Source organism: Chrysoperla carnea, chromosome 1 (genome assembly GCF_905475395.1).
Source record: "Chrysoperla carnea chromosome 1, inChrCarn1.1, whole genome shotgun sequence".
NCBI classification, from domain to species: Eukaryota; Metazoa; Arthropoda; class Insecta; order Neuroptera; family Chrysopidae; genus Chrysoperla; species Chrysoperla carnea.
The window spans coordinates 132,139,095-132,155,654 of record NC_058337.1 but is presented as its reverse complement, the minus strand read 5'-3'; the positions used below and the strand labels follow the sequence as shown (position 1 = coordinate 132,155,654).

At 29.3% G+C, this 16,560-nt stretch overlaps 1 protein-coding gene across 1 annotated transcript in view; it reads right to left on the bottom strand.

Annotated features, from left to right (window-relative positions):
• Positions 1-13,748, bottom strand: part of LOC123305921 (lachesin-like) — a 539,350-nt gene extending 525,602 nt beyond the window's left edge. Inside the window, exon 1 of the mRNA XM_044887758.1 lies at positions 13,073-13,748. Within this exon, the coding sequence (XP_044743693.1) occupies positions 13,073-13,187 (115 nt within the window). The 5' untranslated portion in view covers positions 13,188-13,748. The remainder of the gene's footprint in view (positions 1-13,072) is intronic.
• Positions 13,749-16,560: the final 2,812 nt, after the last annotated feature.

The window sequence follows — 16,560 nt, the reverse complement described above, 5'->3', positions numbered from 1 at the left end:
TATTTCTTTGTATATTAAAAATGACGATCATATATAAAAATAATATAAACTTATGGGTTATGTACCAATAAGAATGCTTTCAATAAAAATAATGATATAAATTAACCATAAAAATATATTTATTAAGTATCACTAAAATTTTTACACAATTAAAAATTTTTACATTGCAATATTTTTGTCAAATTAATTTCATCGATTTTTACCGTACAGAGACGAATATCCATAAACTAACGAAAGTACATGGCCAGGTCCAAAAATTTCCTAAGGTAAAATTTTTATGCTTACATCTTGAGTCTCTTGATGAACAAAATTCTCACAATTTCTAAAGAAAGAAAAAGTTTCAATCACATATACCATTTGAAAAATAAAAGTTATATTTACGTATTGAATGGAGCTTGAGCAAAATGCTCATAACGGGAGTGCTGATGGGTTAAAAAAAAAAAGCGTAAATGTTGAGGTAAAACAACAAACAATAACAATATACTCCTCAAATATTACGTGACCTATCCTGTGTATGGTTACTTTCTTAATAGTGTAGAAAACTTGCTGCTCATTCACATTTCATTCAACTGTATTAGATGTATGAGATGAGATAGAACTTTGATATAAACAGACAGAACTCCAGAACGAGAATTGAGAAGAATATCAAAGGAAGAAGGAAGGTTCTGTTTTTGGGAGATATATATAAAAAGATGATAACACGATCGAATCATACAACGTGATTTTCTTTTGTTTTTTCATGTGTGTATGTATTTACCACATTCACTGCATAGGTAAGGTATCAACGATAGCAAACAAACAAAAAAAAGGAAAGAATTTTCACTAGTCAGCTTTTTTTCTATTTAGTTAGTTTGTATGTGGATGTATACCGTAAGTAATGTGTGTTTTAGGGTAGTTTGGCCGTAAACCGACTTTTCTAAAGAAGGTCTTATATATTTTTTCCTCTATCCAGTTTTTCCTTGGGTATGCGATATCTTCCTAATTGCTTCATTTACCCCTAATTTTGACCCCTAATTTTTAAACCATGTATATATGAAATATACATAGTATATTAAGTTTAGTCCCGCTTGTAACGCTTGTAACGCTTAAAAATAATGATGCTAGGAAAAAAATTTTGTCATAGGTGTTCATAAAATCAGCTAATTAGTCCATTTCCGGTTGTCCGTCCGTCTGTCCGTCCGTCTGTGGACACGATAACTCAAAAACGAAAAAATATATCGAGCTGAAATTTTTACAGCGTACTCAGGACGTAAAAAGTGAGGTCTAGTTCGTAAATGAGCATCATAGGTCAATTGGGTCTTGGGTCCGTAGGACCCATCTTGTAAACCGTTAGAGATAGAACAAAAGTTTAAATGTAAAAAATATTTCTTATCAAAAATTAAACAACTTTTGTTTGAAACATTTTTTCGTAAACATCACTGTTTACCCGTGAGGGCGCTAATTAGGCGGAAATTTTATAATATGTACTATACTTCATTATCAGTTATGTATGTGTCACATGTTTGTATGTTTTATGTGATAAAGAAATCAACACTGACTATACATGGTATTTCAATAATTAACTCAGTCAATTGTTTGTTTTATTTTAAGTTTGAGTTTATCGTGCTGAGTATGACGACAAATAGACTTACAATCAAATAATTTACCGGTCAAGAAAGGCTAGAGAAATAGTATTAAGATTTATTATTACTTTTTGTTTTTGTTTACTTTAATCATGTATACGATATTTATTTACATCATGGTCTCTTGATTATAAATATGATACATACCGCGTAAACTAAATATTGACAAATATCTTGTCTAGTAATATTAATTAAAGAGAATTAAAGAAAATACTCTCGAACCAGGTCTCGAACCCGGACTTTTTGGATTCATATCAAGCGCCCTACCAATTAGGCCATGCGAGTTCTAGACACAGAGTGTAATTTTTACAACTCATTGAATTTTATTTTTACTTTGTTTATTCACTTATTTATTATTATTACTTTTTGTTTTTGTTTACTTTAATCATGTATACAATATTTATTTACATCATGGTCTCTCGATTATAAAAATAAAAATAAGATGTATTTGTATATGCATTATGTGTACTAGACAGTATATTACTATTGACATTTTGTATCACATTATTTCTCTAGCTACATCATTTTCATAAATACATCTTTCTTCCGATACCAATTTCGATTGATTAACAGATCGGAGTAGTTACCTATACATTGATTTACCAATTCATATACCGTAATGCAATATAGGTAACTATACCGATCTGTTAGCCACTAAAAATTACACATTATAAATATTTGGCGTTTTCTTTGGACACGCAGTATATTATATGTGCCGCTTAACTAAATATATTTTTGTTACCTAAATTGTGTGGTTTTTTTTTTATAGAAAATAGTTTGTCTATGTACTTTTCATATCTCATGTCTTAAAAACAGAAAAACAGTTCTAGATAGGAAAAAAAAAGAAAACTAATAAAATTTTTACCCGTATCAATAATCAAATATGTCAATTCGAAAAATTGATCAAAAGATATAACTAAGGTGTACAAAGTCTTCCAAAGAAAATGTTAGTTTTACAAAGATTCATACCGTGACTCAAATTTTCAACTGATAAACTTGATATACATTGTAAAAATTTATAATTAAGTACTGAGCAATTTTTAGAAGAATACACTGAAAATGATATACAATGATAGAAAAGACATTGGAAATCGAAATACAAATACCCAGAAATTCGAATAGGCCCAAAAGCTACGTTTACACGATTGGGATTTATAAAAACGGTTCGATTGACAGAAAATTTCTGGTAGTTGCTGTTGGTCTTTAAAAATCGTATTATTTTGAATATTATTTGAGTAATGTAAGAGAATTTTTACAATTCTTTACGAACATAAAATTCCTTTTTTAACCGAAAAGATTGGAAATTTTTTTGTTTATTTTAAAGTTAAAGTATATCCTAGAAAATTTGAAATGAAGGAAACATAAATATTTTAGGTTTTTTCTCATTTTATAGTCGGAAAATAAAGCTTTCTCGAATTATTTCTACCGTTGGTTATTATTTGAAGCAAATTAAACGTAATACTAAATTTAATTAAGTTTTACATGGCGAAGAATTATATCTGTTAAAGTTCGTCGATTTCTCTATTTCAAGGAAACATATTATAAGGGGTGAATTGCATTAATATGTAAGAAAGTTTATAAATTAATCCAAATGTACATACAAGAAATACATCGAATTCTATGTAGAAAGTTACTGACATATATGATAATTGTTTGGATAGAGTAAATATAGAATCGTTATTCTATTTAAACTCATAAAGATCTAGGACCAGTCATAGAATTTGACAATCTTTTTAGAACTGATTAAAATTTGAGAGACTCTGTCAAGGTCGTGCCTCCATTTGCTTTACGAAAATTTTCATATATGTACACTTTCCTGGATATTCTGTACACCCTGGGTAAAAGGGTATTTGACTGGTATCTACATGAAGGTTATAAGAAGGAGAACGATCGCTATAGAAAATATTGTCCCCAAAATATGGATAAAATAAGTGAGGCGCTGCGACCGCTAAGTAGTATCAATAAAAGTGGGCTGTTGTGCGCTAATTTGAAATGATATATCAATTTGTGCATTATGCAACTAACTTCATCTACTTGTACTCATAAACAGCTAACTTCGCAGATACTACTTCTTGATGACAGCGCGACTGGTGGCTGAAAAATGAACTATAAAATCTACAAATTTTCAGGGACAGACGCGCTAATGCCTTAACACGTAGCGATCGTTCTCCTTCTTTATAACCTTCATGGGTACCTAGAAGTCATCTCAAATTATTAGTTGATATTTATAGAGCCAGCAAAAAATGAATTATAATATTAACTCATGTTAAGAGCCTGCTCATGCTCGATTTAAGGAGATATGCAAGGATTGGATAATACTGGGGATTTCAATAAAACTTGATAAATACATTTTTTGATTAACAAAGTTTCCAAAAATCACAAAAAATTCCTACGTCATCTGGCTTTTAATTATTATTTTATCGTTCAAAGTTGGCTGAAAAAATGATCTAAAATATTTAGACAATCTTGTAGTTTATAATAAAACCATAAAAATACAAGGTTGCCGATGATATAAAAACAAAATTTTAATTTCATTATTAAAATTCGAAGAGCCATCATTCGATGAACAGAGACAACTGTAATTAGAGTATTGATGATTGAAGAGCGATATCTATATTATCAAATTTATAAGTATCACTTGCACGATATTCGGCTCTGTATGATTATAGAAATCCACCGATTCTGTAAATTTCCATATTTTAAAAAGTATTTTAATACACAACAGGGACAACAGCCGTTCAAACTTTCATCAGATTGTCAAATACTACCACTGACACTTGTCCCGATAGAACTTAATATGGGCAATTTATTTATATTGTGGTTGTAACGTATAACATGTTAAACGTGAAACGATAATTATTTATCTAATTGCATAATAATAGCAAGAGTAAATTGTGTCTGTTGATAGAATTTAGTGTAAATATTTGTAGTTAAATTAAACATAAATAAATATCGGCAGTCTATTCATCAAATATACAAAAAAGTTTTCTAATGTTGAGTTATAAAAGTTTTCAATTTTCTATTATTTTAAAATTATTTAAAATTTACATTTTCTAGCCCTAACGTCCTTTCACATAAAAGTTATTTGGAAAATTTTCGTTATTAAATTCTTTCTAAAATTATGGTAAAATAATAAAATTCCCTTTTACTTATCTTTTTTTGAACGCCTGGTCCTAGAAGTGTATCACGATTATTGCAAAAGCTGTCACAGTGGTGAGAAGTAGGGGACAATGTCTCATCTTCTCTGTCACTGTCCAGCTTTTGCCCTGAGAAGATGGACTTACTTGAGCCAGCCTCTCTTTGACGACCTCTCCGACCTAAAATCCGTCGACGTCAAAGCACTCCTGCTGCTCTTAAACAGCTCCAAATGGTTCATGGAGTAGTGTTCGGGGATGGACCAACCCTTTTTCGGTATCACAACGGTGTGACACCCCAGGTGTACTATGTGTGTCCCACCCCGAGACAGCCACTCTAACCTCACCTAACCTACCTTTCTTTGGAAATAATTCCCGACTTTTCATTGACTTTTTCAGTTTTCTGAAAGAAATTCTCTTACAACTTTGCGTTTCTCAATAATGTGCCCAGTCACCATGAAAATGGAAATGTTTTAGAGGCTGAGAATTTCACTTGTTTTAAGGGTTCAGAATGAAAAAAACCTTTTTAACTTCCCGCTAAGAAAATAGGGAAGTTATTGTTTTCGCCCCGTTTTGCCAAAATCGAGTTTTCATCAGATCTCGACGTTTTAAGGTGTCAGGAAGCTTCCCTGACTACTTCCGCGAGGGTGTCTGTATGGATGTATGTATGTATGAGTGTGTTTGTGTGTGTGTGTGTGTGTGTGGATGTATGTAAACCTCTCATAACTTTTGAACGGCTTGTCCGATTTGATCGCGGTTGGTGCCCTTCGAAAGGACTTAACCAAACTTAGATTTTGAGGCCTATTTGGACCGATAGATTTCGAGAAATCTCAAAAAACTGCAAAAAAAAATTTTTTTTAAGTGGTTTTTTTTGAATAACTTTTAAACGGCTGTATCGATCAATTCCAAAAACTAATGAGCTCTCAACATCAAAAAACCACGTCGATCACCACCGTCCGGTTAAAATCGGTTGATTCGTTCGTGAGTTATCGTTGACCAAAGAAAACCCAAAAAAAGCGTTTTTTCGGAATAACCTCAAAATTTTTTGTTCTATCAATTGAAAACTTAAAGATTCTTCATGAAGCTTCAAAAACTGCGTCGAATGTCACCAACCGCGTGAAAATCGGTTTATTGATTCTAAAGTTATTAAAGTTTTATTATCTTATTCCCTTATTTCCAATACTCCGTTCAAAAATTTTAGTATGATTGTAAAAATTTAATCAGATTTTAGTCTAAGATCACATCTAATTACAATAAAATGCGAGTGGATATAACATCAGAATAGATAAAATTTTTTACACGTTATGAGTCAATACTTAGCGGGAAGTTACAGGGATGACCTGCAGGGTCAACCGTTTTTCAAATTTTTTTTTAGTTTTTCTCAAAAACTGCAGCAAATTTTTCATAGCAAATGACAAATTTTTCTAAACGAGTCTTAAACATTCCTGAAAATAGATTTTCATGCATTTTTATTTCTTGCATCGAGAGATACCTAGTGAAGTATGCACGTCATATACCAAAGAAATACGATATATCCTTTTTAAGAAACAAGTTCTATAAATTAAAAATGTTAATACATTTAAACAGTATAAATATTGATTGCCAATTCAGCAAGTACAGGGTATTTAAACAATTAACTCTCAAAGTTGTTAATTTTACTTGTTTTTCTGTTCCATGCTGTAGATATTATCGGTACCTTTATTGCAGATATATAAAAAAACAAATATCACTTTATTGAATTACACTTTTATCGAAATAATGAAAATGTCAAAAAAGAACTTGTGTTTTATTTGAAACACGTTCGCGTGGCTTTTTTTTATTCTTCATATACCTATTTTAGAAACACTCTAAATTATTCCACAAAAACTTTTATCTCAATTTTTGTATATTTTTCTAAGCGGGGATAGATCGTGGAACAGAAAGATTGCTTTGTAAAATGATTAATTCATACTTGAAATTTCGTGAGTGGCTTCCTTTCGGGGAGTCGTTCAAATTTCTGCGACTTTTTTTCGAAAGTGCTGCGTTCTCAAATGAACATGATGACATCGTATTTAAGCTATCGATCTGAGAAAACGTAGCAGGGAATTTGTCGGACACTTGACAACATTAACCTATCTGCTTCCAATGATGAGTCTGGATTGTCTATCGGTCCTAGCCATTCAGTATAAAACTTACTTTGCAACAGATTTTAATGAGCTAATAAATTATTTTGCACAACCGAAAATGGCGTGTACAATCTTCCAGATCAGAGATGAAAATATGCCTGGTCCTAAAGATTAAGGAAATGGCTTGAGTGTCAGTTGTTTTGAAATTATTAACATATATCAGCAATCTCGGAAACGTCTCCAACGTTTTTCATGAAAATTAGTATGCAGGGTGGCTTTGAGGAAATCGATCTAGCTAATTTTCAGTTTTTGAAAATTTCGTTTTACCCGTGATCTTCCTGGCATCTATTGGTGTTTATCGTAGTTAACCAAATAAAGTATATTACCGGGATATTAAAATTGGTATTTGTGTGAAGACATTTTAATCGGTTCTTATATTAGTGGTAAAATTTGTGTCTTTTTAACTCAGAAAAATTCCGAGAAAAGCACAATCATCCAGGTACCATATATTAAAGAGTGCTAATTTATTAAACGGTTTTTATTTTCCCACAGAAATGCAACCCATTATTATATTTTTAGGTTTTCTTTTACATTTTATCACAAATTCTGGAGTAAACGGGTGACATTATTAAATTATTGTCCCTGGTTTAAAAAAAAAACGTAAATCCTGTGCTCATGATAACAATATTTTCTATACTTTTATACTTTTTTCCGAGAATGAACATAGAAGTTACAAACACACCCAATAATTCGACTACTTGTTTTTCCACTCACTTGTTTAAAACAATATATGTGATTGAATTTTTATATATGGTTATGGAATCAGGTTAAAAATTGTATGTTTTGCCAATTCAAATCCTAAACGCAACATTTTCTTCTTAAGGAATTTAAAATACAAATGTATTTTTAAAGACTTTTATTGTAGATACATCAGTCCAATAAATTCTGTAATATGTCGAAAAAAATTTGATTTTAGTGTTGTTTTTTATCTCTCTAACTTAAGGCGTTTTCTTAAAAATTGTTTAGAAAATGGTCAAATTGAATTCACTTTGTGTTGTTTTCAAATATATTTTCTCGGTTTTTGCAGCAAATCACTTTGAAAAATAGCTCGTTTTATGGAATTTTGGACAATGGATTTGGATCTTAGACATAAAATCTTTGGATTGTTTTTTTTTTTTTGGAGAATCTTGTTGGATTTTTTATTCCAAAAAATTTACCCGTTCTCTTTCATTGGCCAAAAACACAAAAAATAAAAACAAATAATTGTTTTTAAGTATTATTTTCTTCTAGTGTCTAAATATTAAAATGCATCATAAGATTAAAAAAACAAAAAAAAATTCAAATGTTTTTGTGAAAAACAAAAATGCACCTGAAAAACTGGGTTTTTGGTTAAAATTTATATAAAAGGCCAAAAAGGCAATAAAATAAATTCTTGATTTTAATAACAAATTTTGGACATTTTGGAACTGGTTTTAGCTATTTGCAACCACTAGTGGGAATCGTTTTGCAAAACCATATTTCGAGGACAACGTGTTTAAAGTTTCTTTTTCTTCTAAAGAATAATCGAATATTATGTTTTTGAAATAATTTCAAAAAAAAAATTTTTTGATTTTTGATTTTGATTAGTTGAGTAGTTTCAATAACTTTGCTTCAAAATAAATAACTGGCTTATATGACTTATAAAAAAACATTAAATGTTTATCACAGCTTCTCTGAAATAATAATTGAAGCTATTAAAATTCGGCTTTGTATAGTTGTAAGGTCGTAATAAACAGAAAATTATGAAAGCTTTTAATAAAATATAAATTTTAAAAACTTACTAATTATACAGAAAACCTTATTTTAAGTTCTTTACTTTTGTAGCTTTAGAAAGCAAAAATGGTTTTTACATAATTATTAAAAAGCTTTAATTAAAATGAAAAAAAAAAAAAACTTTAATTCACTTTTTCTGTTTATGCTTTTTGATAGAAAAATAACAGTTTTAATAAGTGGAAAATTATGAATCGTACATGTTGACTAAAAGATTAAAGTAATTAAATTTTTTTTATTTTTTAGTCGCAGAAAATATTTACTAATTTTCTCTAAAAAAGTGTATTAAACGTTATTAATGTTAAAAATATTCCTGTATTTGGCACAAATTTTGTAAAGGCCAAGATTCCGTCAAAATATTCTGTATTTATTAGAAAAATAGCATGTATAAAAGGTTGCTTTTTTGAAAGAAACTAATTATACCATGTACATATGAAATATACATAGTATATTAAGCTTAGTCCCAAGTTTGTAACGCTCAAAAATAATGATGCTAGGAAAAAAATTTTGTCATAGGTGTTCATAAAATCACCTAATTAGTCCATTTCCGGTTGTCCGTCCGTCCGTCCAACTGTGGACACGATAACTCAAAAACGAAAAAAGATATCGAGCTGAAATTTTTACAGCATACTCAGGACGTAAAAAGTGAGGTCAAATTCGTAAATGAGCATCACAGGTCAATTGGGTCTTGGGTCCGTAGAACCCATCTTGTAAACCGTTAGAGATAGAACAAAAGTTTAAATGTAAAAAATGTTCCTTATCGAAAATTAAACAACTTTTGTTTGAAACATTTTTTCGTAAACATCACTGTTTACCTACACGTGAGGGCGCCAATTAGGCGGAAATTTTATAATATGTACTATACTTGATTATCAGTTATGTATGTGTCACATGTTTGTATGTGTTATGTGATAAAGAAATCAACACTGACTATGCATGGTATTTCAACAATTTATTCAGTCAATTGTTTGTTTTCACTTGTTTTTCACTTGATTTTTCTTGAAATTCAACTTTTAACATAGTTAGCTGCTTAAATTTTAGAAAAATATTTCGTTTTTGTGATTGACAATAAATTTTTACAGCCGACAATAACAAACAGTAAATTTTTCGATATCTCGCTTCTTGATATCGAAATACACTATGAGCTAGAAAAAATCGATTATGAAAAACGAATTCATTTTTAGAATAGTGTATAGAAAAACAATTGCAGTTTGCTATAATTTGGCGACAAATAATTGTTAAAATTTTGGTCATCAAAAAATGAATTTTAATTTCCAAATAACCGCTGACGGTAATTTAAAGTTTAATTAAAGTATAAAACAGAACGAGAGGTGTCGTTTGATACCCGGTAGGAACTATGTCCCTCTCGTACAAATAACTGTATTAGTAATTAATTATAAATATTAGTTTTGTGGTACGCTACCTTGCAGGTTTATTGTAATTAGTTTCTTTTAATTGTTATTTTTTCTCTCTCGATACTGTTTGCATGTCTGTGCGTTGGCAAATTTAGGTTTAATTTGTTTTTTATTACATTTTTACTTGCACGATACTGTTTGCATATCTGTGTATTGGTAATTCTGAAAATTTTAAGTATTAATTTAAGAAGTCAAGTACTTGTTTTATTGTTTAAAGAATCAAATATTAAAGCTACTTTAACTCTATACTTTATGAATTAATTGTAATATTATTTTAAAAAAGACATACTTCTGATTTAGTTGCCAACTCAATATTGTGGGTAATAATTTATTTGATCAGGATATTAATTATGATTTAACATAAAATTGTACTTATTTTAAATTATTTCTATTATGTTTAACTTCTGATAACTCACAACTCAATCTTTTAAATGAGAAACATAAATTTTGGACAAAAAATACAAATTGGCAGATGGTAAAATGTTTTTCAAAATTGATGGCAAGCTAGTTTCTTAGGTAATCTACATGTCGGATTTTGGAGTCTGTTGCACTTTTTGTGGTTTTACTTCCCAATCAGCAAACAAATTATTACGTGCGATAAGGAAGATAGTTCCAATATTTGATTGGAATTGAAATATTTTAAAGTAAAACTATTTACAAGTAGTTTTATTATAGAAAAATTGTTTTATAGTAGAATATAGAGTATAATTATTTTTATGTCAAATGATTCAGTAAATATTTTGACATATTAATTCCAGAAACTCAGTGCTTAAAGAGTAAAACTTATTTTTATGGTGGATTGTTTCTGGAGCATACAATATTAAAAGAAAACCACGTATTTGAAGCGGCAAGTACTACTTAGTACTAACTATCTACTTTAACTGTAATAATTTCTTAATGATCATTTATTATAAGTATATAAACTTTACTTAGTTTTTGAACTTTTGAACAACGGTGTGTGTATTTTCAAGTAATTCTTACAAATTTTTAATGGTTTATTTATTCTGTAGAATAAAACGTTAAATATTATTTTTTTTCATTTATTTTTTTTTTTATATATATATATATAACTTTTATTAATGATAAGAAAGATTTTTTTCCGAATGAAAGAATCAGGAAATGGTTTTCGTACATCATTTTTAAATTCTTTTTTTATTTTTTTTATTTTACTCAAGCTTTCAATGAATTACAAAATTCCTTTCTTTCTTTTTATCGAATCCAACGAATTACAGTTTTTTTAAGTAGAATTTTCCTAGTCGATCTTCAATTTCTTAATATTACCTCATGAATTTTATCGAGAAAAAAAATTGATTTTAAAATATTGGCTAGAGTAAAATGGCTACGCGACAAGAGATTCCTGGAAAATTCCGAAAGATCCGTAGAAAATGCATTAAATTCCAAACAAAATATTAAAGAAAATATGACTTTTCAATTTGATAAAATATCAGTTGAATGTATCACATTGTTCTAAGCGATTTATCAAGAAAATTAAGAGACCTTCCTTGTCAAGGAAATGTAGCTTTTGTAAAGCAATAAAATGAAATGAATTTTGTAAGTGATACATTGGTGATGGTTGTATTTTGAAAGGTTTGAAAATTCAAAAAAACATTATTTCGAAATAATATCCAAAAATAAGGAAAATATGTCTCTTGAGTGTATGAAAATATTGCAGACTTACGTTTAAAATTTTAAGGGTGAATCCTGTTTGAGGGTGGAACTTGGGAAAATAAGCCGAAAATTAAAAGAAAAATTTTTCGATTTGTAGCATAATTTTTGAAATATTCATGCCTAAAGATTTAGAGAAAATCACTTTATAGAAGAATAATGTTAATTTTCAAATTAACACAAAAATTTCATTCATTTCATCATTTTAAGTGTATTTTAAGGAAAAACGAGTGCTGCTTGTTATAATTTTCTTTATATGAAAACTTTTTTCAAGCTTTTAACTAATGAATATTTCTTTTCCAAATATAATCTTACGAAAATTAGCTTTGTGGCATAATAAATCATACCTTTAAAAATATTTTAATATTGGATTTATATGTTAAAAACATAAACTTTATTAGCTCAAATCTATGAATTTAACACCGTAAAGGGTAATAAAAAATGATTTTAAAGGGCATTAATACACGATTTAAAGATGATTCTAAGAAACTATGATTTTTTGGAAACGTCCTTAAACAAATAGCTTGAAATAATATTTCAAAAAAAAATATTATTAATGCTTCAATATTATATTTTAGCAAAACAAAAAGATAATTAGGAATTTTGATAAACTGAGTATGTAAATAGTCTCAAAGGTCAAATATTGCTGTAAATAATTATTATTTGACCTTCAAATTTATACATATGACCTGACCTTATTTACAAATTTTTATTTTCATAAGTTTTGGAATTTTTATTTTCATAAGTTTGGTGCAAAACCAAATATTTTTAGATTCAAATAATATTTTTTTTTTAATTTTTAGATCTAGAATCTGGTTTAGAGAAAAAAACTAATTAATGAATCTGGATCTGGTTAAAATGTTATTTCTCCAAAGATTTACCCAGAATTTTACATATTTTAGTAAAAAACCTTGAAAAATAATTATATTTGAATAAGGTCAAATATTTGAATGTTTAATTATAAAAAAAATAATTAATGAAATCTCTTTGATGAGGTATTTGAAATAAAATTTCAAATTTTCCCAAATTTCTAGATCAAATTTTTTTACATTAAATAAACATATTTCCACTACATGTAGTCATAATCAGCATGAATAAATGTATAACATTATTCGAAATAGAGTCGAGTAACATTTCTCCGGAGAATAAACACGATTAGCTAATTCATACTGAAGATGATCACATTGCTGTTGAAATACCTACTTGTAATACAAAATCTAGGCCTTAAAGAAACTTTGAAATATAAATGGGTAAACATGGGTTCGATTACCAACCGTCCAAACTAACAACATTTTTGGGGAAAAAAAGCAAAAAACGCCTACCTCCGCGAGACAAGGTAATTGCAGCATACACTCCTGGTGACATCGTAGTCAATTGTTGTACGAACAAAACGATAAAAAACACTACAAAATTTTTCGATATTAACAAACTCATCATGATAAAAAATTTGAAAAGGTTATTATTCACGAAACAAAAAGATCACTTCAAAAATAATTTTTTTTTACACAATCCACCCACAAAATAAAGAAAAACACACTGCGTCGATTGCAACGAACGAACGCACCACGTAACAAAACAAAAAAGAAAAACGAAAACTTAACTCGACGTTATCTCTTAACAAAAAAATCTTATTGTTCTGCACGAATCGAAAACCACTTCATCCTCTTTTGAGACAATAACCCTTTTCATGAAAAGAACAACAGATTTTTTTATAAAGAACTCTTGAGACGGAGATTTTTTCTTTAGCTATGCGCGTACCTTAAACACTGATACTTCACTTGAAACAAAACGCCGGGGGGAAAACAGTTCACAGGGAAGTTTGCTGATTAGCAAATATATAATTTTTTTTCCTCTCTTAATCTTAAAATCATGACATGCGAAAAATCACTTTTTAATAAAAGACGGAATAGGAGTTAAAAAACTTTTACGAACAGGAATAAAAATATGATATATAAACACGTGCTTTGATGTACGTTAAGGATTCCCCTTATGCGATGTGCGCTCAGACGCTTTTGATTATAAACTGATTCGGTGTTGTAATATCTGTTTAGTTTCGTTGATAGTGACGTCGTCGTGCGTCCGACGCTTAACGAATGTTATTACCCGATATATGAGTGTGTTATAGTTGAAATTTATATTCAACGGCTCTTATTCATTTCAAAATAGTATAATTTATTCAATTTTGTTTGTATTCAACTTTTAAAAGTTTTGAGAGATTTTCTTTTTTTTTGAAAAAAGTTTGTTTTGAGTGGATCATTGATAAGCTAATTACTTTTTTTGTCAAGTTTAGTAAAGTTAGTATTTTTTATGCTAATTTTAGAAAACTTGGCTAAGTATTTAATTCAATATATCTTGAAACTTTGGATTTATATCTCATCTTTCAAAAGTTGTTTCGTGATTCAAAAGTTTGTTTGGATTAAATCTTGAAACTGAATTTTAAAGCTGTTATACTCGGCCGATTGAGCTGAAATTTTGCATACACATTTAGTTTGGATGAAGGGGTATGGCTAGCTAAGTGACGTATTTTTAGCCAATACGTCACTTAGCTAAAAATGATACCCAAAATGACGGACTTTTAATTTTTTATGCACTCCTCTGAAATGGGTATCAAATGGAAATGAGAAGTTTTTGCTGAGAAGGATACTACAAGCATATGTAAATTTAATGGAATTTTTAATAGTGGTCAATAGTGGTCATGGTCTGATTTTACCGTCGCTTCCACCATATTAGATAAACATACATTTTTTAGTTATAAACTAAAAATCAAAGAAAAAATTCTCATTATTGGACAAGCTTTTGCTGTGCTTAAAAGTAAAAAATAATTATTCCTATTTCATTTTTGATATTATAAATTGATGATTTTTTGTAGGAATTCTAACAGTTCATGATAGTTCTGACTCATTTGTCTGACTAGAGATGTGTCTTATAAGTACGATACTCAACTACATTCTTAAAATAGCATCCTAGTATATTGTTAAAAATCTGAAAACCATTTGATTAGATTAATTTCATGTCTAAATTATAATTAATTTTTTAATTTGAAACTGATTAAAATCATGACTTTTTTTATAAAGATTCATACGAATACAGTATCAAATTTAATCTATCCAGAGGCACTTCAAAAGTTAAACCGCACATATGATACTCCAAGCAAATAAGACATTTGGCTACTGAAATTCTGAAACGAATAGTTTCTCAACGTAAAGTTTTAGGTTTTCAATTTTTAGGAAGGATTTTTGAGATCCGCATTCTCGCAGTGATTTATATATATATATATATATATATATATATATTGTTGGATTCCCGTCGTTAGGTTTCCAAACTAGACTGCTTGGGCAGGGCTGTCACCAGGTCAACCGTTTGAAGTACGATTCCGAAACTTGTATACCAATAATTAGGGAACTTATCCTTGGATGTAGGTCCTTGGTTAATTATCCTTGTATTGGCAGGCACGTCCTTTTCTGATATAACTAGGCTACTAGTATATTATCTAGTTACGAAGTTGACTTACGATTGTTGATTAATTACTTATTTCTTGAATACTAATTATCGACGTTAGGCAACTTGTTTGCCTAGAATGTTGATTAATTACTATATCTTTGAATATTAATTATCGACGTTAGGCAACTTGTTTGACTAGAATGTTGATTGCACTGACTCTAATTAATGAACTTGAATATTTTTAATAATTAAACTTTATTAATTAAAATATTAACAATTAATTAAAATATTAACAATTAAACTTTATTAATTATCGATATTATAACAATGCAAAATATTGAAAAAGACTGAACAAAAATTGATTGAATTGATTTGCTTATATATTAATTTATTGCAATTCATCGATTTTGGAAGCAACGTGACATGTGTTGCTCGTGGAGAGGATGATTTTGTATTATTGATGACTAATTTCCTCCGTTTCCTGTCTTGATGTTTAAACCAGTGGTTCCCAACACACCTCCCAGGGTTGAAGATTGGAATTACGGGTTGAAATTTCAATCTAAGTCGTTGTTGAGTGTGGGATGAGTTTTCTTATGTGGACGGATTTGATCTGAAGATGAAGTTGATCGTCTGGAGCTAATTTTGTTTGTGACATAATATGGTGGTGGATTTGAAACTGGTGGTGCTGATACTAATTGTTCATCTGAAGCGTTGTATTTTACGTTATACAATGTAGTTTGCGGTTGATCTTCTTTGCTTGAATAACATTGGTTGAATATTTTGATACAAGGTGAGCTTTGATTATTCCGAGGTGCCTTAGTACAGCAGAGAATGTTTGATGCTAATTTGAATAGACCACACCATTTGGATACATTATATAGGATTGTGAGAAGTATTATTCCAGTGGTTATTGATATTGCCGTTGTGAACCAGGATGAATGCTTGATGATGAATGGTTTCGATAATTGCTCTTGTAGTATGTCATCAAATTGCTGAAGTCGATGTTGGGCGAATTTTAATTCATTAAGATCCATGTGAGCGAATTTTATGGGTTGTAGATGAAGAGTATTGAGTGTTGTATTGATTTCATGTTTGATACAACAATCATCTTGAGTGATATCTGTTATTGGAATTTTTATTGTAGTTGATTTATTGTTTAAAAGAGTTTCTGGTTCCAGTGTATTTGTATCGGTGTATGCTTTACAGTTTGAATTCAATGTGAGGATTCCCATTTTATCGATGATTTCTTCATGGTCTGGTGTTTTTCCATTATAACACAAAATGTTCAATGCAGTTGGTTTTGAAGTAACGAATAACCATTGCGTTGGATTTATATTTTGCCAAATTTCGATGTCCGCATGCATTGTTT